The 23,688-nt window shown below is 34.4% G+C and overlaps 1 protein-coding gene across 10 annotated transcripts in view; it reads left to right on the forward strand.

Annotated features, from left to right (window-relative positions):
- Positions 1-23,688, forward strand: part of PAM (peptidylglycine alpha-amidating monooxygenase) — a 238,202-nt gene that overhangs the window by 167,301 nt on the left and 47,213 nt on the right. For all 10 annotated transcript variants that reach the window (XM_084881780.1, XM_084881786.1, XM_084881787.1 and 7 more), the window contains 7 exons: positions 10,173-10,221; positions 11,672-11,739; positions 13,239-13,319; positions 13,606-13,682; positions 14,023-14,126; positions 20,191-20,375; positions 21,408-21,473. In XM_084881780.1, the coding sequence (XP_084737906.1) occupies positions 10,173-10,221; positions 11,672-11,739; positions 13,239-13,319; positions 13,606-13,682; positions 14,023-14,126; positions 20,191-20,375; positions 21,408-21,473 (630 nt within the window). The remainder of the gene's footprint in view (positions 1-10,172; positions 10,222-11,671; positions 11,740-13,238; positions 13,320-13,605; positions 13,683-14,022; positions 14,127-20,190; positions 20,376-21,407; positions 21,474-23,688) is intronic.

Consider the following 23,688-nt stretch of genomic DNA (forward strand, 5'->3'; position numbering starts at 1 on the left):
ATGAGTTTTCAGCTCAGAATTGCTTTATAAGTGTTACTTTATGAATCCTCATATCACACTACAACATAAATATATTGAAAGACTGCAAATTAATGTTAAAACAAATATATAAGCTATAATGTTCAAAGTGTATGCATAATTATATGTAAATTATATGCTTTGGATTTTTTTCTTTGGAAAATTAAACACAATACACAATAGTATGTTAAGTTGTTGAAGATAATAGGGTTGAAAATGTGGCCACTGATTTTAGGTTGACTTTCAAAAATCATATTCCAGTTAAGTTACAGCCTTTGCAGAAGATAAACTTACTATTTTTAAAACAAAATGGAATGGTGTTGCTCCTAGGTATCCTATATTTATCACTCCTGAGCTTTTAGAGGTGCAAGTTAAATAAAAGAGGGAGAAAACGTTGTACAAAATAATTGAGAAATTGAAAGCGTGTGAAGAAAATGATTACTCTTAAAATGATTCAAAATTTATTATAGAGGATTTGAGGATTTTATATGAGAAACATGTTTTTAGGCTTTATATCTCAAATTAAATTTAAATCTTTATTTGATAAAAGCTCTAAACTCCTTTTCATTCCTACATTTTTACAAGTACATTCTGCCCTCCGTGGAAAGAACAGACAATAATTGGAATAATGCAAAAGAAACTTTAGGTTATCATTTTAAAATGAATATATATATATTCATATATATATATATATATATATATATATATATATATATATATATATATATTTATATATAATAGAGATATAGCCCTGGCTGGTTTCGCTCAATGGATAGAGCGTCGGCCTGTGGACCAAAGGGTCCTGGGTTCAATTCCAGTCAAGGGCACATTCCCAGGATTGCAGGCTCGATCCTCAGTAGGGGGTATGCAGGAGGTAGCCAATCAATGATTCTCTCTCATTATTGGTGTTTCTGTCTCTCTCTCTCTCCCTTTCCCTTCCTCTCTGAAATCAATAAAAATATGCATTTTTTTAAAAGTAGAAATATAGAAGTAAAAACTGGTCGATAGGACTTTTCACTGAGAGATGGGAAAATTAAAAATATTTGTTAAGTATAATATTTAAAATTATCCATCCAAAGCTAATGAAGCCAGTGGACAAGCTAGTTAAATGTGCCTGGTTTTAGCCAAAAGACAACTCCTTCAGGAAGAAGTTAAATACTGTCTGTACCTAAACGTAAAGATTTAAAATTTAATGCCTCAGGACACAAGTGGAGGGCTTTTGATGTTTGATCTGGGTTCTGCTTACAAGGATGTGTTTGTTTTTTTTAAATTCCTATAGCTGTACCTTCTGATTTGTACATTTTTCTATATATTATGGTTCAAAAAGAGTTCAAAAACCTATCAATAACTTAAAAATTCAGTTTTTAAGAACAGTGTATTTACCCATGGTGTAGTCTTTTAATTTTACTTTCTTAGAGGTATGATTCTGAAACAGGTTCATAATTCTGAGGGGAAAAACTGTACATCCTAAGCTTTTGCTGTAGATTTTTACTTTTTTGCATTCATAAAATATGGAAACAGGAACGTGCTCTGACATTAGTCATGCTGTAACATCCTCCACACACAGAGTGATCATAAAAGCACCTTGGCGGGCCTGCCTGCCTGCCGCCTTCCATTTGATCTCTCTTGGAAACGGCGGAGACCATCATTGTGAGAGCCATCTTCTTGCAGGATGGGTAAATGCATTCTCCCTTCCTTGCCACAGGACAAATGGGAGCTAGTAATTTCTAGTCCCGTCGCAGGGAATACAAAATCAAAAGAGGCTGGCTCACTGCAGTGACAGCTTCAAAAGGAATTCTTTTCTGAAGGGTTTTTTTCATGGTGCTGGTTTATTTAGCACTGAAGCTTGTCTGCTAAATCAGCTTTCAGAATCCCCCAGGAGACCTGTGCTGCTTGTGTCGTGTATTAACAGTGCTCCTATTTCAGGTACTTTTGCCAAGCAGATACGCATTTGCCCTGACAGCATAAGGTGTTTGTGCTTTTTTGAACGGAGACTATTATACATCAGTGTATCTGTAACAGAGGAGTCCTGATATTCTGAGAATATGCTTTCAGGGATCCATTCATTCCCTCTGAGAAATTTGGTGACTTGGATTTTGTTTTGAAGAAACTCAAATGAAAGACTCTAATATGTGCATTTTCTGGCCTGGCAGTGTTTCCCAAAGTGTGGTACGCGCACCCCTATGGGTACGGGAAGAGTTTGGTGGGGGTACGCTTTGCACCAGAGTTTGGTGGGGATATGCACTGCACCGTGCTTAGCTGCACCTAATTCTAAGTTCTCATGAGTACGAGGGGTACTCAGCGTCACGAAAATTATAGAAGGGGTACACATATGTCAAAAGTTTGGGAAACTGCATAGAGGATCATCTTTTTACTGAGTGCTATCAATAGGACCTGCGCTAAAAATCCAGGCGGTACCAAAAAGCAATAAAGGAGCTGCATCTTTGCTTTCTTAAACCCAGGGTTCCATGTCATGTTCCTGTGCCCAGAGCGAACAAAAGAAAGAACCTGGTCAGCTGTTCCCTCTGCTGTTTCTTATTTGCTTCCCGTGCTTGTGCCCATCTCTCCGCTGCTGCGGGGTTTCAGATGTACAGAAATAAACTTTCTGTGTAGAAACACAGTCCAATTCTACAGAAATAACTTGGTCTTAACAACATGGCTCAGCCAGCACACCTGACAGCAATCTGTTCCAATGCTCAGGGAACTGGCTTTGTTGGCTCCTGACTCTACTCTCTCCTAAGGGGTTTTCCAAGTCATTTTGATTATATGAAATTTTCCCAGACTTTAGAAATGAATCCCCAAGTAATCTCCTATTCTTGGTCACCTTGGGAGCCATGATTTAATATTAGGAAAACAACATCTATCCCATTCACTGATTTTTGTGAATTTAGAACAAAGAACCATAAGGTAAATATTAAGCCAGCTGAATATTCATGTAGTTATTACAATATCTATGTGCATATTATTATTGCAAAATTATTGCTATGCTATATTTGATTCATTTTTGTTTGTTCAAGACAGGGAGAAAGCCAGGAAGGCAGCTTTTAAATTACGTTCAGGACACTGAGAAGGTGGAAGGGTACAATACCATTTAGAACTATTTGTTTATACAGTTTCTAGAATGTGTTTTTATTATTGGAGATGTTTACCTCTTTGTTTTTCATAAGACTTGGCAGTGGATCCAGGCATGCTTTCTCTGGACTTCCATGAGGAAGGGATTCATTATCCAACACTGTGGTTGGGGTAGTAGGTAATGGGTATACTTTATCCTTTCCCTGTACCTTCCTAGGAGAGAGCAGTGAATTGAAATCCACTCTACAACTCTCATTCCAATTAGTGGGATATAGTTCATAACACTACATAGGTTCCCTCAGGATCGATGGTTAGCCTATCCTTTTATTGAAGCAGGAAACGACCAGGAAAAGATGAGCTCATGCAGTACAGAGGGCTATCTCTAGAGGGGAAGATTAGGAGACACCAACAGACTCCTAAGGACCTGAGAGGTAATGGGTTATTATCATGCATTATCCCACATACTTCCTGAACTACTTAGCTACCAATCCAGGCAGGAACTATATGCTCTTATTACAAAAGCAGGCTAAATAGTTTGGAATGGATAACCTCATATTCCATGCATCCACCTTCCATTAAGAAAAATGAACTTCCTGCTTAAATGCATGTCTTGAGTACCACTGGTTACTTATCCATTTGGTTTATTCCTTTATCTTAGCTAAAGGATATTTCAAAGATAAAATGCCTTGGACGTCTCTAATACATGCAACTCTTTTCTTCTTCTTAAATAAATCATGTTGACTAAATGTTTACATTGGAGAATTGGTTTTGATACCCCGGTGTCACCAGTTAGCTGAATTACTTTGGCCTCACGCTCTAAATCTCTGTAATCACTTTTTTTTTTCTCTCTCTTTTTTTTTTTTTTCCTATTTAGAAAGCATAAGAGTTGAACTCCATTATAGGCAGGATTGCTTTCAATTTTGAAATTCTGTGAGTCTGTATGTTTGATAAATACGTTGCTTTGTGTATTCATCTCTGTCTAAGCAGAGGAGAGCAATTTCTAAAAAAAAAAAAAAAAAAAAAAAAGCGAGCGGAGCCCCTGTGAGAGCGGCCATCCAGTGCTCATCTTTCTGGAGATTAGATTCTGATTGAATGCCATTTTCAAGTGTCATCCAGTGTCTGGAAATACTTGTTTCTTTCATTATCAGACTACTCCTTAGAAGTCTTACCACTCAACTACCAGTACAGAGGTCTTGCACTATGCTGTGGTATGCTTCTAAGGCATTACCAGACTTTATTTTACATTTCTTTTTAAAAAATGATTCTTTTAAATTTTACAATGTTAGCATCTTCACCACTGCAAAAGCTACTAGTACATACATATGTCATTATAATGGGATATAATGAAATATACCTTCTAATGTCATCTGATATCTGTCTAGTGAATGAAATTTCTATCTCCTTATCTTGAAATCCAGTAGGCTGAAACTATGTCTTACTAAAGGAGAAGGGCAATCATGAAATATTCTTTAACAGGGATGTCTCGGGTTCAATCCTTTGTAAGTACAGAACACTAATAGCTAAGTCAAGTATTCGCCAGCGTACCTTGGAGAGAGAGTGAGCTTGTCACCCAGTCCAATGAAGGAGAGAATGCTTTTATGTTGGAATAAGAAAGCTAAAATAAGATAAATGAACTGCCTGGGAAGAAGAGCTGTCACAATTTTTGCATAATGACGTTGTGTAGGATAAGTGAATAAATACAGATGAAAACAGCTTTGCCATCAATATAAAAATGGCCTCACCCTCTTTCCTTCAAACATAGAATCCTGTTGAACTGACTTCTAGCCCAGAACTCAGAAAGCAGCAGACTGTCTTGTGTCTGGTCAAGGGAAGGACCTCGAAATAATACATTATCAACTTCTTCACAGTCCTATTGTTCCGAACCCAAGAATTTTGATTTAGCCGGACCATGGGGTTTATTTCTTTTTAATCAGTTAAAAGTAAATTATACAGGCTTAGGTGCACAATTGCACAACACATCATCTGTAGACTGTATTGCGTATTCATCACCCCAAGTCAAGTCTCCATATGTCACCATTCATCCCCCCAAAAACCCTCTTCTACCTCTCCCCTTTTCCCTCCCGCAGCAATCACCACACTGTTGTCTGTGTCCATGAAGTTTCTTTTTTTCTTTGTTTGGTCCAATCCCTCAACCCCACCCCACCCAAGCCCCTAGTACCCCTCTAACAGCTGTCAGCCTGCTCTCTATCTATGAGTCTCTCTTTATTTTGCTTGTTAGTTCATTTTGTTCACTAGATTCCACATATGAGTGAAATCATATGGTACTTGTCTTTCTCTGACGGGCTTACTTCATTTAGCATAATGGTCTCTTACTAAAAATGTCTTTATCTCACTGGCGATTCTATTCTGTTTCGACCTAGTTCAGACTCTTCTGAATCAGCATTTCTGTTCCCATTTTGAGAATATCTATTTTTTGCAATTTCTTTAATATACCACTTCAATTCTAATTTCTTTTTTTGACCATCTCTTTACTCATTTAGAATTCCCAAATTGCTCTCCCCTTTCTTCTATTCCTATGCTATTAGTTAGAGAAATTGATGTGCTTTGATTTCTTCAATTAAAGAAATTCCAGACCTATGACTGAAATATAATTTTAAAGTAAACTTACTATGATAAAATATTATCCAAAATTTTAAACTACCAATAAAAATAATGATATTAATAACTAACATTTATTGGATTATTTTTCTGTGCTCCAAATAGAGTTCTATATTCTTTACATAGATTATTTCATTTATAGACTGAAATTTCTTAGTGGTATCGATATTGATGATGAGTACAAATCTATTAATTATCAAATAGATAGCCTTCTAGATTCTATGCATTTTAGATAAAGTAACTCAATAAGGATATATTTGAAATCTGATGATGATCTTACAAGGCACTGTGGTCCAGTAATTGTGTGTGATTAAAATATACTGATTCTAAATTTTCTATGCAATAATTCTTGTAAAATATCTATATTGAAATATAAATTAAGGGAGTATTCCACTTCCTAGTGTACATTTCATTCAGAGAAATTTAATCTATAACTTCAGACCATTTCCCATCTATTTGTAAGCTATGGAAATCCATTTCTGTGGTCTTCTGCCCTGCATTAAATTTTTCATCTATCTCCTCTCTTTCCTCTTATTGACTTTCATTTTAGACACAGAATCAGTCCTTTCAACTACCCTTTTCAGCCACCATATAATATTGATATTCTGAGTTCATTCTTTGTATATCTCTAAATTATCTCAGTCCTGATTTTGTTTTTTCATCTTATGTGATAAAATACTAGCACTGATGTATTTAGTTATAATAGACATATTTAGTCATTCATTTTTATGATTATGCATGTCAGACAGACTTCATATATATAGCCTAGTGAATGGAAATGAATGAATTCTTACGGGGCTTCATATCTTGTGTCTAACGCACTGTGTTACAATAGAAGGGCAGACAAATTCAAAGCGCACTGGAAATCATCGGTAAAATATGCAAAACTTGCTGAAGTTTCTGAGTTCACCAGAAGTAAGATCAGTACAGAGGTTATGGAAATAATAATGCATCACTGTGCATTGGAGTTAGAAGGTCAGAATCTTCACACCAAACATTAGGCTGAAATATGCTTCCCTCCCAAGCTGCACTTGCTATAAGAATACTTAGCTATTTATCCAGGAGCCCTCCCAATCCCAGACCACCTCATTTGAGGGAGTTTAAGTTGTTCCCACTGTGTTTATGCAAGCGTATGGGCCCTTTTGGTCAAACTGTAGAAAGTTGTACTAGAAAATATCACAATCATTCGCAATAATAAAATTGATTTTGAAATAATGACTATATGAATAGCAGTTGACTTTAATAATGTCAAAAACATATGCAAATATGCTTTGTAAGTGTTTACTTTGAGATAACATCTAGAATTTTGTTCAACTAAAATATCACTTAAATGTGTATATATCCATTACCAAATAACAGAATTTCTTAAAGTCACATAGTTAGAATTATAATTCTCTCACCCTATGGTTAAATAATAATGATAAAATATTATCCATAATTTAAACCATAATAAATACATGCTTATTCACACATGCACCCACATGCACAGCAGAGTTTTATTCATACACACACACAGCATCAAACTGGCCAGATAAATTTGCTATAAATTACTTCAGCCATGACTTAAACTCTAATGTGATTTTAAAAGTATATCTCTTCACTAATTTTCCTTCTTTGTATTTTGTTTTCTGGTTCTTGTTGTTGTTTTGTAAAAAGGCAAAATTTTCACTTTGGGTCTTTATATTCACCGCCCCTCTATCTGTATAAGATTTACATTTTATTAGACAAAGCTTAGAGCCTCTAAAATACAGTTTTTCCTAAAGTCATTTTGTTATAAAATATGTAAGTCAGATGTTCAGTATATTTTTCTAAAAACTTGATTACATCATATTATTACTTGAATTTTAGCCATTTTGTTATTGTTGTGTGATATACTTGACTTTCTTATAGGACATGCCGTTGATAAACATGTAGGCTCAAAAGAAAACTTATGTCTTTGCAGTGGAGTGAGTGGTAAGACTGTGGCTCACCTGTAAAGAAGGAAGCAAGTAGACAACAATTATATAGCAGAGGCTATTCTTTTTCTGAGTACAAAGCTCTCAATTTAGACAATTCTAATGAAAACATTATCTAACAGGAAGATGCACTGCTACTGGCAATAGTAACATTCCTGCTGCTCTGAATTTGTAGACATGTTTTAACTTCAAGGATAAACTTCTTTAATAGTTCTTGAAATGTGTTCATTTACTTATTAATTTTTTCCATTTAATTTTTTAAGTCATGGTACAAATATCAACCAAGTTGGTTATCAACATGTGATTCACTTGATTCATTCAATGCAAAGATGTAATGTAAAACCAGTGACAATTCTCATTGCACTTTTACCCTTCTATTTGGATGAACATTGGACAAGGAACAAACACTTTCCTGGTATTAATTAAAATAAAAAAATTACAAACACAAAATCCAGGAATTAGCAAGTGCCAGATACTGTGCTAGATGAACACCTTCCAGGATCTGTCACTCCACTGCTTGAAATCTCCAATGGCTTCTTTACAGACAGAGAATAAAATAAACTTTTACTTGCTCTGTGTTGCTAGATAATTGCCAATCTTGTGGCCACTCCGTCCTTCTTGGTCCACAGTAGATAAAACGGCTACCCCACGATCTCTTACCTTGTTAAGTTGACTGTGTGACATTATCTGGTTTATATATTGGGGTTTTGTTTTTTCCTGTTCTTACCCTATTTCCCCCTGGCTCCACTCCTGTCAGAGGATAATACCACTAGGGCAGGAAACTTGAATATGTTGATTTTCACTGTATCCACAGTGTATAAGACAGGGCTTAAATATCACGATTGCTCAATAAATATTACTTAGATGAATGACTGCCATTTCTCCGAGTAACCTTTTAAGATAGGTGTGATGTTTTTTTGCACATGAGAAATGTTTCCCCTGAAATCTACTAAGCTAATTAAGTGAGGCTCTAGAGTTTAGAATTCATTTACTATGAATGAATGGTATTTCCCCCCCACTATTCTCATTTGATCAGTGGAATTACTTAAATAATTCTGAGTGAAGTCATTTTAAAAGTAGTACAAACTCCGCAAATTTAGTAAATCTCATGCAGTACATTTAGGAAATCTGTTCTCAAAATTAAATGTTTCTTTTAATAAATTAAAGAATAGTACTCATTTATTCTCTCTATATTTAAAAACATTGGCAAAAATGAGATAAAACAGTGGTTGTTATTTTCATTGCTACTTTAGTTATTTTCCCATCTCTTTAAAGTTCACCACTGAAATTGTTTTGAAAATAGCACCCTACTGAAATTGATTTAGCTTGGATAGATATTCCTTTGTAAAATGAAAAAAAAAAAAAAAAAACACACAATAACAACAAAAAACAGTTTATTAAATATAAAGTTTTTGTCATAAGTTTATTTCTGAACCACCTTTATAAAAATCAAGCTTACCCCTAACCCTAACCCTATATAATATGTACAAAGAAATTTCCTTTATATTTTATTAGCAAAGTATTAAATATGATTTGTTATACTTTCTAAACTTTGTCTATGATAAATCAAAATGCGTGTCTTGTTAACTGTTACATATATCTCTATGAAGCTCCTTTGTTTTTCTCATGAGAATTACAGCTAAAGAAAAAAAAAATTACCTTAAAGAAACTACTCCATCTGGTGTTATTTATTAGCACAGTTCTTCGTTTCTAGCATAAATCTGTCGATTTTACACATGTACACAATGCAATAGTTATTTCTATTAAAATCAACTCTCAACATCAAGATATAAAGTTTTATAATTTCTTAGAATAAAATGCAAAGTAGAAGAAATTTACATGGACAGAAATAGAATGAATAAGTATGAGTTACTATTTGTAGTCTCTGGTGAGACATCAGCAAGTTCATCACAGATAAGGATTTAGATGAATGAATGACTTAATTTTTTACCTAATTTCTACTTGGGGAAGGCAATGGAAAATAGAAGAGGGAGGATTTGTAAGATGTTTCTGAAGTGTCTTTGGCAAAGATAAAGAGATACGTGGAGGCTTTCCACTGAAGTTAGGATGTAATAAGAATGAGTAGTTTCTGTTTAGAATGTGGGGATGATCAAGTCTTAGGAACCAAACAAGGAGATTCCATGTGGTTTCTATTTTTTAAAGAATAAAAAGTAGCTGTTTAGAGTGCCATAGAACAACTTTTCTGGATATTTAGACAACACAGAGAGTAGCAACAGCTTCCCTCTGTGAGCTTATTAGTATCTAGTATGTCTGCAGGCGAGCAGATAACTGGTCATTTTGATAAGCCAAGAAAAAATCACAGCGTGCTTGAAATGATACTTTGAATGAATTCATGAATATGAAAATACTCTGCAAATTGTAAAGCACCATACAAATGAAACATAGTTTTTGTTAGTATTGAGTTATAATCTTTTAAAATGTTTTATTTTTGAGATTTATTCTGCATGTTTTCATAGTTAAGATGTGTATTTTGTGTGTGCATTTCAGATAATCACAAGGACTGTTCTGGTGTGTCCTTACATCTCACACGCCTGCCGTAAGTACTTCTAGTTGTCTTAGCTGAGCGACAGCTTTTGAGATCTTTGAGAGCATGAAAGGGGGAAATCCACTGTGCTCGTTATCTGTTGTCAACAAATTACCCTCAACTTAGTGGCTTAAAGCAACAATTACTTATTGTTTCCTGTGGATCAGGAATCTGGGCACATCTTAACTGTGAGTGGTGGTCTCACTCTTGGTTGGTATATCAGTCATCTGTGGGCTGGACTGGGAAGAGCCACTTCCAAAATCACTCACCTGGCTGTAACAGGATTCAGTTCTTTTCTGGTTGTTGGCTAGGGCACTCCCTCATTTCTTTTCGATGTTGACTCTAAACAGGGCAACTCACAACAATGCCGCATCTGGCTTCCATCACAGCCAGCAAGGGAGAAAGCAAGGTGGCAGGCTGAGTGTTTTTCATAGCCTAATCTCATAAGTTACTAAATAATGAATGTCTGATAGGTAAAGAAAATAGCCACAAATCTTCATAGTCTGACTCCTGTTAGGGAGGAAAAAAACCCACGAAATCACTTTTGCCATATCTGTTTGCTAGGAATAACTAATTACTACTGGGTTCAGTTACTAGGTCAACTTAAAGTCAAGGGAAGAGGATTAGAAAGGGGCATGAATACGAACGATGGGAATCATTGGTAGGTATATTAGTGTTTTCCAGAGAAAATGAATCAAAATAATGTTTTTGTTTTTTTTTTAATGTATCATTATTGTTAAAGGTATTACAAATGCTCCCCTTTTTTCCCATTGATTCCCGTACCCATCCTACTCCCCCTCCCAGACCTTCACCATACTGTTATCTGTGTCCATGAGTTATGCATATATGCTTATAAATTCTTTACATATACTTGAAAGAGGCTGAGATTAGTTTACTTTAATGAACTTTGTTCACACAGTTTTGGGAACTGGCAAGTCTGAAATCTGAAAGGCTGTCTGGCAGGCTGGAAACTCTGGCAAGAGTCAGTTTTGTCATCTTGGGTTCAAAGGCAGTCTGGAGGTAGAAATCCTCCTTTACATGGGACCTCAATCTCTTCTTTTAAGAGACCTACCCACGTTGTGGACCGTAATCTGCTTTACTCGTAGTCAATGATTTAAATATTAATCACATCTAAAAATACCTTCACAGCAACATCCAAACTAGTATTTGAACAAACAGCTGGTCACTAAACCTAGCCACATTGACACAATCAACCATCTCAGGAGCCATTTAAATGCTGCCTTCCACATACACTACATCATAAATATGTGTAGTAAGCTATTTGCCCAACAAAATAGGTTATTTTTTTCAGAAAAAATTCTACCTTTTAAAAATATTATCTTGTTTTAATTTTCACATAAATTATATTTTATAGACGAGTATATTGAAGTGTACATTATTTTTCCAAGGCAATAGTTTTGACTTTTCAAATAGATGAAATAAATATCACTGTTTTCTGCAGACAGCCCTTAATTGCTGGCATGTACCTTATGATGTCTGTTGACACTGTTATACCACCAGGAGAGAAAGGTGAGTAATGATGGCCTTCTAGTATTTACTATTACCTCATTACCTAAACTATAGGAGAGATTTAGTGTATAGTTTTTATAAACTTTTGAAATGACCAATACTTTTAAGTCCCTGAAATATAAATCAATTCTTTATTATCTCTGGATTGAAAAGATATTTTTTACATGATTCTAACACAGTAGTTTATTATTTTTCATTATTTTATTGAGATGTTCAGCACTGAGGCCCTGGGTAGGTAATGGGTTATATAAATTAAAGAATAAATCTTGAATACTAGTATTTTAGAAATCAATTACCTATTTTTAGATGCACAAAATAAATTTCATAAAATACTGTGTAATAAACTACTCCAAAGACTGTGAGGTTCAAAAATCAAGAAACTAGCAAGTTTTTTTGTTTGGTTTGGTTTGTTTTTGCTTTGAAAAGTGCTTTATTTATTATCATTTAATTAATTCATACCAATACTCCACTGATATCAGGAAAAACATTTCTTCATTAAAGTTAAAAGCTGCTCCTAAGAAAACCCTATTCAAGATCATTAAACCTGGATAAGACAGTATTGGGTTTATTTCTCCATCTGTAAAATGGGGATAATAGCTGATTCTCCTAAAGTTACAAAAAACTACTGGAATAAGTAAAATATTACTTATCATTGTATCTGATCTTCTGATGGAAGTGCCGTAGTAAATTTTTTTTTATTTGATTTACTGGGAATCTTTTAAAGTCAATGACAAATAGGGTCCCATTGTAACAGTTCACTTGCTTAATATAAAGGCATTTATTTAATAGCTACTCTGCATTAGACTCTAAGGAAGGAAAAGTATATAGAATGGCCCCTTCTCATTAGGAACTGTGAATCTAGACGCCTTAGGTGTTTGCAATCAAATTTCAAAATTCCTTCTGTTTTAAAAATAAAAGAAACAGCCCTGGCTGGTAGCTCAGTTGGTTGGATCACTGTGTATACTAAAAGGTTCCCAGTCAGAATACATACCTAGGTTGTGGATTCAGTTCTTGGTCGGGGCTTATATGGGAGATAACCGATCAGTGTTTCTCTCTCTCTCTCTCTCTCTCTCTCTCTCTCTCTCTCTCTCTCTCTCTCTCTCTCTCTCCCTCCCTCCCTCCCTCCCTCTCTCCCTCTCTCCCTTCCTCTCTCTATAAATCAATAAATATATCCTCAAGTGAGGATGAAAAAAATAATAAAATAAAATGAATTTTAAAAAACAATGTGTAAATTTAATGATAAAGGTAACAAATTAAGCCATTATTTTCATTGATAGGATATTTTGATTTGGCCCTAGTCATTTTGTGTATGAATGTTATAAAATGTGAAGACAAAGGGATTTGAACTTATCTTAGTAAAGAGGCTGTTGCATAATGAGTGCTTAGTGTCTGCTGTATATGCGACTGTGTTTACTTCATAAGAAAATCAGCTTGTGAATATCTTGTACATACTTTTAGAGTTGAATGATGACTTTTTTCTTTGTTTTTATTTCTAACAGTGGTGAATTCTGACATTTCATGTCATTATAATAATTATCCAATGCATGTCTTTGCCTATAGAGTTCACACTCATCATTTAGGTAAGAACATTAAACTACCTGTTAAATTATAAATATTTACCATTGTGCTTGCTAATACTAAAAATATAAAATGCAAATTGACATTAAATCTGTTTCAGTGAAATTGATTTTGCTCAATATTTTGAAATTCTGTATGATTTTTCATCATTCAGTTTTCATTAAAACCTAGTGCATTTGGAGTTCTGGAAATATCTAGATTTTATTTTGAGTTAAGAAAGCAAACGATGATTTTGATATTTTTTAATACCTTATTGTATTATATAATTATAATTTGTGTTCATTTCAGGTAAGGTAGTAAGTGGATACAGAGTAAGAAATGGACAGTGGGCGCTGATTGGACGCCAGAGCCCCCAACTGCCACAGGTGTGTAGAATCTAGTTTAATTTTGAAGAAAAAAAATATTAAGCAGCAGATAGCAATTTTAAAAGCTCTCCTAGGACCCTTGTGAATTTCTCTAGACTCTAAACCTCTCTAAATCTACCTTTACTGTGTATGATTTAGTTCCATACACCTTTGAACTTGGTGGTTTTCTTATCAGTTCTCTTAATATTTCTAAGGTTGGTGGTGCTGGTGGTGGGGGTGGGGTGGAGGCCTGTCTCTTCATACTTTCTACCCAGGATGCTCCAAGCCTCATGTTATTAAAGCAAGTGTTTCTGGACTTTATTGGTAGTTTTAATGAATCTTCTTGTTCGATTCTTGGCAGGCTTTCTACCCTGTGGAGCACCCAGTAGATGTAAGTTTCGGTGACATATTAGCAGCAAGATGTGTATTCACTGGTGAAGGAAGGACAGAAGCCACCCACATTGGGTATGATTCTGCAGATTTCACTGTTTAAAAAGCTTTTATTGGGACAAGGCATGGTTATAGGTGATAGTTATCTTTGTGAATGAATTGTGTTATTTTTTATCATGAACAACTACAACTAACTTTAGCATTGTATCATTCTAGAACTGATCGATTTGGATAAACTCTAGAACATAAGGGTTTTTTTTAATGTTTCATTCTTCCTGCTTACTCAAGACCTTCACTATCATGCCTCTACATGATTACGATTATCACAGAGTTTATATTTCTCATCTTAAAGAAAAATATAATGATTATGAGTTTTTGCCCTCTCAAGAGTCATTTTGCCCTGTGTTCACACTTAGGCAAATATATGGTTTCTGCACTTGGTTAGTGCACACCAGTTACAACCATGATTTTTTTCTTCCTGTTAAAACTTCCATATACTTAATGTTTCCAGTTTATTATACAAAATGAGAATAATACTCAGCACTTTACAAAAGAGAATGTCATACTATCAAATAATTTTCAAAATACTGAGCCTCCATGAAATAAGTATATTTTATAATACTAACTGAAATTTCAAGGCACTCTGAACTCTCAAAAATTTTTGCTAAAATTAAAAATAAAGGTTAAAAGCCCTTTTCATATCTTTTGTTAGAAAGAAAAACAAGGAGCCTCCCTTCCATGTTAAACTAAGTTATAAAATATTTATTGATGCCACTTAGAAGCAGGAATTAAAACATTTATCTTTGGATCAGTGAGAACTTAGAGAAAGTAGACATCTGAAAACAGTATGAGATGCACTAAAGATGAAAGTGCCAATTCACATAAAAGAAAAAGACACCTGAGATGGTGGAGTAGCATTTTTTTAAGTTACTCTAAAAGAGTTTTTATATATCACTAAGCACCAATTTTGGGGCTAAAAGTAAACTTTTAAATTATTAATTTATATATATATATTAAACAAGGAGATTCCAACACCTTTACTTTTGGATAAACTTGATAAATTTGGGAAAGAGACTTGAGGAAAGCAATAACATGATTGAATTGCATGAAATGGTAATGGTAAGAAAAGGGTTGACAAAATAGACAAAATTAGATGTAAGGAGTCTGACAGTTCACTTCATAACAGCCTTTAACTATGTGAAGTAATACAATTCAGAAGATATTGATCAGTTGTTCTCTGATTTATGTTTCTGTAGAGCCCCAGGAACTTTGCTTAAATGCCACTGGTTATTTTATCAACCTTCGTAATAGGTATACCAAGTAGTAAAAATAACCCATTCAACACATTCTGTGTGTTAGTCTGCAAGTTTAAGTGTGGAATTAGTAGAATGTCTTGCTTGGGGGTCCCTTTATAATTTGGTGGTGGTGTGGGGATCTTGTAATGTTGGTCAGATTCTGCCCTCTGAGTATCCTCGGTGAGGCAGTATTAACCACAGAAATTAATGCCTGTGTACCAGGATGAGAGAATGAAGTGATCTCTGCAGGCCTCTCGCAGTTCCATGAGTTAAGAATAATTCTGTCTTTTTTATAATGTGCATTTTGCTTTAAAATAATAGCCTAAAATGACTATGCTAATCTGTCTTTTTGTAAATATCATGTGGGCCAAAGGAAATTCATTTTGTAAGATAAATGGAACAAAGAAATTACAGGAAATTAAGTTATTGAGCAAGTCCATTAACTGAATATTTCATTTATATTAAAGAAGCAATTTTCTTCCAGTGGAATGATACTAGTAAACTAGTAAGACAAGTTTGAATAAATGTACATATGAATAAAATTCTCATAATAATGCCTAACTTTCCTATAGCACTTTGTATGCTTTTTAGTGTTAGAAAGGTAATAGCAGCAATATTCTGTTGTGTGAAGTAATGGATACCACTACCATAGGCTACTATGGAATCACTGTGAGAATGTAACCAGTAAAAAAAAAACGAAAACTAGTATTTTATGATGTCTATGAAGTTAAATGATACTCTGTAATTCTCCTCTCCCTCTTTTCCCTTCCCATCTACCCCCAACCCATGTATTAGAACCCCCAACTTGAAGCCAACTTACTAGTAGTACAAACGCCAAGTATCCAAAGGTAGTGTGGGGTCAGTAGATACCCCCTCCATGCACTGGGCAAAGTATCAACTTTAGGTATTTACCCTTATGATGCAGCCATCTGGAAACTAGGTTTTAAAGGAAAATTGTATCATCAGTGGCCTACTAGGAAGATTTACAGATGAGTGATTCTCCCACCCAATCCAAGCTAATCTCAACTGGACATTTTCGGATTGGTGAAAATGTTGCTTAGTTAGAACAAGCATAGTTAACTAAAAAATAAACAAACAAACAAAAAAAAAAACTTTAAAAACTAAGGACTGATTTTCCATTCCTGGGATTTATCTCAAAATAAAACCATTTAAAAATAGGTGGGTTTACCATTTAAAAATAGGTGGGTTTAAGACAAGTCAGATCAATAAAGACTTAATACTTAATGGTAACGTTTTTAATACAGGTATATTTCTTTTAATATTTTAGTAAATTTGAATAGTATCTCCTAGACAAAATTGTACTAATGTATAAACTGACAGCATAGTATTAATTAACCTATGAGGAAACAATATCCTACACCTGAGTGCATTAGACATGAAACATTTATTAATGCATTTTATATTTAACCAAACACCTAAATTTATTTTGAATGTTTAGTCAAGTTTAAACAAGCAAAAAAAGAATTTGATTGTCAGCCAATTAAGCTAATTTGCCTAAAAGTTTATATGCTAAAATTTAAAATTAATTCTTAAGAATTGGTCAGTTTTGTTAGTCATATTATTCATGTGGAATTAATTATTTCATGTATATATAAGAATGTCTAGTGAATATGCACAGATACCAAGCACAACACTTCAGTCATTAAAAATGCATTATGTGCAAAGATAGAGTTATATGATCAATAACGTCTTAATGTATAAGTTTAAAGCCACCATGAAACATCTTAGGAAACAAAAGTTTTATAAAATAACTTTTTTTAAATGTCCTAGTTTCTTTCCAAAATTAGTAGTACCCATCACTGATTATTTTTAAGCCTCACATCTGTTGAGTATACTAGTAAGGGACAGGGGCTAGGAATGGGTGACTCATCAAAGAGAAGTGTCACTGTCTGAGACATAGTCAAGGTATATGTACCATAATATTGAGGAGTTTTTAAATGGTGCATTTCAGAATACTTGGTACTTAATTATCTGTTATATATCATTATAATATGAAATAATTACTTTTTATGGAAATTCTCATAGAACCTGGATGGATGGATCAATCAATTAGATACTAGATAGATGGTAGCTAGACGATGATAGATAGATGATAGATAGATAGATAGATAGATAGATAGATAGATAGAAATATTTTTTAAATGCCATAAATCAGTTGAGTTTGCAAAATTGACCTGACTTGGCAGTATAGTATATACCAGGGCTAACAGTTTATGCCATAGTAATTTGTAAACATTTATTAAAATAGGTTATTCATTCTTTCTTCATTTAACAAATATTTATTGAAGGCTATGTCCGGGCTCGCCACCCTTTGTCAGATTTAAAGCTAGCTGGCATAAAGAAGTAGTTATCCCCAAAGCACTTCATTATGCAAGAAGGTGAAAGGAACGCACGCTGTAATTTTGGAATATAAGTGATGCCTGCAATCATCATTTAGAGAATCACACTAGCGTTAGGGAATGTTTAAAAGGCCATTCAGTGGAGTCAGGGCAGATGTGTGAACACAGTCTCCCTCCATACTTCCTCATGTTAATAGCTATTCAGATTCACAGAGTTTGATTACAGAATTATTCTCTATGGAAAATAAGGGTTGGGGTGTCAGAATTCTCCCATAGAAATACTGAAAGCAATTTCTCTGGCTAAAGTCAGGTTTGGGGGTTGCTATCTTTTTTCTGAGTGAAAAAAGGATGAATGTGAAATAAAATAGGCAAACTCTAGCATTAAAAATGACTGGAATCCACACATGTTTAGGATATAATCCTTTCGATAAGAGCTCGGAGTTAGCTTGACTCAGAGTTTAATTACAGATGGAAAAGAATAAAATATTACTTTCTTTTCAGCTCTTCAATAAAATTTTATTTGTAATAGCAAAGATTCTTAAATTGTTTGGTCAGCTCTATTTTGAATAGGAATCAGTACCTTAAATGAACTACATTGGTGAGTAGATCAGGCTGTATCACTAAACCACATGTTTAGAGCTAACACGGGCATTGTATTCCCCCCAAAAAAGAAAAATATGGATGGATCTGTCCAAAAATCAGCTGCAAGTTCATTTATTATTATATAGTTATTAATTTTTTTCTCTCATTAATTAGAGAAGCTTATATGCTTATTTTGCTTTCCTTGTCTGCTAGATGACTCAAGGTTTTCTAAGAAGGAACCACAATTTAAAATTCTTTTCCATCATTTCTCTCTCTTGATCTGAACATTTTTCCTCATTTTGAACAGGGAGGGAGGACATTATGGCAGGAGGCTCTGATTTATTACTTTAGCACCAGCCATTCCTTGTGGAGCACACAATTTTCTAACCACCTCCACGGCTGTTAAAATGTAACTCTTAAGGAATGGTGTTTTGACACCTAAAGATATGTGTGGGGAACATGTGTTTGTTTGGGGTTGCACTTCAACATTTGCTTACATTCCACAGGAGGAACAAGTATGTTTCCAGGTATCAGATTCAGAGAGTGAAAAGCCAAATTATTTTTAAAGCATCGACAGAGCTTCCCAAGGGCAGGGGCTCATGCCTGTGGCCTTTCAGGGGCTCTCAATTTTCAGAGCTGAGAGAAACCACATCCCTGTTTGGAAACGATTTTTTTTTCTTCCCCTTGCTGATGTCATTACTGTTGCTATGGAGAGGAAGTGAGTGCTGCATGACATGGCTGGAAAAACCAACAGTGACGCATTTCTGCCCTGCAAACCGTCCACCGTGTAACTTGTTTATTAGCATGGGCTTGCTAAACGTTGTCAGAGTTCATGGACTATTCCTGTGCCCGACCTGCCGTGGTATATATAAGTTCTGTGGTGATGTAAACAATTCCTTCCTAATAATAGTGAAGAGAAGGAAATGCATAGTAACCCATGTGAACCGAGGAAGAAAAAAAACATGTTTTCTAAACCACCAAGCATTATTTATATTGCTGGGAACTGTTTCTTGGAAGTGCCCATCTCTCTGTTGCAACATCTGTTTTTAACAGTGAGTCATTCAGTTGCATAGCAGATCCCATTCAGGGCTGAGCCCTTCGGAGATACCCTGTTTCCCCGAAAATAAGACAGTGTCTTATATTAATTTTTTCTCCCAAAGTTGCGCTAGGTCTTATTTTCAGGGGATGTCTTATCTTTCCATGCGCTAGGTCTTATTTTCGGAGGATGTCTTATTTTCAGGGAAACATGGGTATTATGGCTGATTTCCTTTTCTATCATCCGAGGCCCCATTTTTCTCTGCTGTCGATGCCAAGGTGCCACATCAGATATTAGGGAAACAATTATGATGTTTTAGTATCAGCACATGATTCACGATTCACCTGACCACAAGGGAGGAGGTGGCAGTAAGCAAAAACAACTTCCAGGACTCTCAGAGTTGTGGAAAAAGTCATTTTTAAAGATTGTAAATAACATACGACATTTCTGTCTAAGTGTTCTGGATTTTACTGTTACGTAGTAAATAATTAAGATTTTTCCATAAGCGAGGTACGCTGCCCAATCCGAATTTTAGCGAATGGAAGAAAGACTAAAGAATAAAAGGCTTTAGAAGAGGAAAGACAGTTATCTCGCTGCTACTCCATTGCTATTTCCAGCTGCGGTATTTGCTGATATCCATGGAGAGACTGCAAATGGGTACTCCGTTGTTAAGTGGAACTCTGCCTCTGACAATGTGCTTTTGGTGCTGGAAACTGGGATGGGTTTTAATGAAAGCCATAAAATAAATGCACACTATTTTCACCTTTGAATCCATTTCTGGCAGATTTACTGGTTGCATTTTTCCTGCATTAGAATGTGTTTTATGTGACTGGCTGATTTGTTGTGTCTGTTTTTTCTGCCCACAGTGGCACATCTAATGATGAAATGTGCAACTTATACATTATGTATTACATGGAAGCCTTGCATGCAGTTTCCTTCATGACCTGTACACAGAATGTAGCTCCTGATATGTTCAGAAACATACCACCAGAGGCCAATATTCCAATTCCTGTGAAGTCTGATATGGTTATGATGCATGGACATCACAGAGGTAAAATTGGTGTCATTTAAAGTAACATATGGTTTTGTATTTTCTATTGCCTTATGTGTTTCATTTAACTAGCTGATTAAATTTTTAAAATCATTCTTCTCTGTCCAACAATCACATCTGCTCCCATAATCTGACTCCCTCTTTTCCTTCTTCTAAATCCTTCCTTCCCTCCTGACATGCCCCCATCAAAACAGGTAAAATGAAAAATCTCAACTAGTGGTGCAAGGTATTAGTTTGGGGATTGATTCCAATTATTTTAGATTTTTCTTTACTTAAAGTGTACTTTCTAGTTTCACACTTCATTCTACCCATAGCCAGTAATGACTTATGCAATTTATGAATTTATATACCATGTTCTAAAGAGTGCTAGAGTTTGCCAATGAAAATGGTGTATCGCTTCCAGTCATACCCTCAATCATCTATTTAATGGGCCTTGTCAAGCAAAGAACAATTCTTGATTTATGAAGCATTACTAGTCTTGGCCTTTTTGGTCTTATTCTCTCAGAATCGTTGCAAAACAGTCATATTGGTGGTCATTTTTTAGATTAAAATTTCAAAACCTACACCCTGCTTTATTAAATGCAGTATGCTGAGACTTTACTGAGTTTTGCAAGTTTGTTCTTAAAATACTAGAGAAATTTATAATTTTTGGTGGAAATTTATGAAAGAAGTTAACATAGCAATCAGGTCATTTATTAAGATCCTGGTGTATTTAAAGAATATGCGTTAAAATATTATAAAATTCAGTTAAAAAAAGAAACATGGACAGTTTTATTATTGCATGTATAAAATTCTGTATCATTTATAGATGACTAAAAGGGTAATAGATCTAGTTATTAAGTTATTGGTGGTTACCTTAGTTTTTCTGGGTGAATTAGAGTACTTCTACATGTAAATTTATATTACTGTTGCTTTAATGAAACACAAGTCCCTGAATAATATTTTTATGTTGGTGGCATATTTCCAATAAACTACTTAGAAGCATGTAATGTATACTAAAAATTTATGCTCTGCTTCTTTGATCCTTTACAGAAACAGAGAACAAAGATAAGACTTCTTTACTTCAGCAGCCAAAACAAGAAGAAGTGTTAGGACAGGGTATGTATGCTTATTTCTGTAGCTAGGCCTATAAAAATGTTCATTATCTAAGTAGGCAGACACATTTTAAAGTTATTGAAATATTTTATGTCTTTATGAGCCTCCAATGTTGTGTATTGCTGTTTTGATTAATGCATAATTTATGAGAAAATGGTCAATTGTTGCTCTTACTGGTTGCATTGAAAGTAAAATTCATTAGTGTAATTTAGTCCCATTAGATTTTTCTTTGTTTTTACTTATTTAATATTGTAACTCTTATACATAGTGCAAATATAACCATTAGAAACAATTAGAAGTCTGCTTTTGAAATCTAATAACTTTTACCGTTTAAATTCCTATGTATTTAGTATGGTGTGTTCACTAACTATATTTGAGGTTCAAGAAAAAAAGAAATTAAGAATTGAACCCACCTCTTGACTCTCTTAAGTCTTTCTTCTCTGACTTCAGTAAGGTAGGAGGGATTCTTGTTTTATGCATTTGTAGTTTTGTGTTAAATTGCCCTTGGATGAGTTAAGGCATCGTTCTTCCTGGGTTCTATTTATTTTAAGTGGAATACTTCATACTTATATGTCAAATACTGCATATTCTGGCACTTAGAAATTGCTCTCCAGAATCTTGGTTTATTGCCAGTTGTTTGGAAGTTAGTACTTTCTAAATAATAGGATTTAGGGAATATCATATATGCCTGCAAACCAAATCCTTTAAAACATTTGTATACTTTGCATTCATTTTTTTACCGTTTTGTGTTTGGTAGCACATATATAGTATCAAGAAGTTTAAATATACCCAAAAGTCTTATTGGTACCAGGAAAGAATTGCATGAACACATGAATTATTTTACTATGGTAACTGTTTCTTTCTATTTATGAATAAAAATTCTATAAAGTGATTTTACTTGGGAAGTAAGAAAACATCATTCTGCCTTGATTGATTTGGCTCAGTGAATAGAGCGTCAGCCTGTGAACTTAGAGGGCCCAGGTTTGATTCCGATCAAGGGCATGTACACTTGGTTGCAGGCATATACCCAGTAAAAGGTGTGCAGGAGGCAGCTGGTCGATGTTTCTCTCTCGTTGATGTTTCTAACTATTCTTCTCCCTTCCTTTCTGTAAAAAAATCAATAATATATATATATATATATATATATATATATATATATATATATATATATATATATATTTTAAAAGAAAAGGAAACATTATTCTGACTCAGTTTTCATAACGAAGAAAATAGGCTATGGTATTCATATATTGAAATTAGTGGGTCTATCAGAATGTCACCTCCTATATTTTGTGAAAATAAATATCTCACCAAAAGTCATTTTAGTGACCCATGTAGCTTGTGTATTATTCTACTGGTCTTTAGGGACCACTGGTCTAGGATTGAAAGAGAAGTATAGAAATATACCAGATAAGTATTTATACACCACAGTACATAGTCTAATGAGATCAATCTATCTCCTTGCAATACACAGGGTAAATCAACTTATTACCAAGAGAGTATCCAGTGCTTCCCGGAGATGTTTGTTTGCACAAATGTCTATTTGCATTCATTCCCTCCAAGTGGCTAATAGAAGGGTTCTAATTCTTCATATAAATTATTCCATGTAGGCAGATTTTTAAATTAAGCCTTCAACTTAACCCTTTGCATTTTTTTTTTTTTTTTTTTTTTTTTTTGTGATCAGGCCAAAAAAAAAAAAATGTATGTTCTAAGTACTCTTCCAGGTTCTACTAATTCTTTATTTTTTTTTAATTTCCAATAAATGAAAGCCCTGAATTATTTCAGTTGTTTTAGCCACACGCTAAACAACAGAATCTATGTTGGTTTCACAGAAGGTGACCAACCCTCATTGAAAAAAAAAAAAAAAAACAGTTGAGGTGCAGGAAGGAAAAGATCTGAGACATCAGAGGACATACTCTCCAAGGCAGGCACTGTGCCCATCAATCAGTGCCTTAATATTAGATATAGTTCTACATGAATAAGACAAACAGTATTTTATTTTTGCTTTGTATTTTAAAACATTGGAAAGCAGATAGGAGCAATAAAAGTGAAGGTATATAATATACGTTATGTTGGAAAGAAAGGACAACCTTTATTAAGGTAGTAAAAAAGAGAAATACTCATATTTCATAAGCTGAAAACAAAATGTGTAACTGTGCCTCAAATTGGCAGGAACTTTTAGGTACCTCTAACATGGAGGGAAAAAATTCAAAGTAAA

This window comes from Pipistrellus hanaki (assembly GCF_964339955.1).
Source record: "Pipistrellus hanaki genome assembly, chromosome: 4".
In the NCBI taxonomy this organism is placed as follows: Eukaryota; Metazoa; Chordata; class Mammalia; order Chiroptera; family Vespertilionidae; genus Pipistrellus; species Pipistrellus hanaki.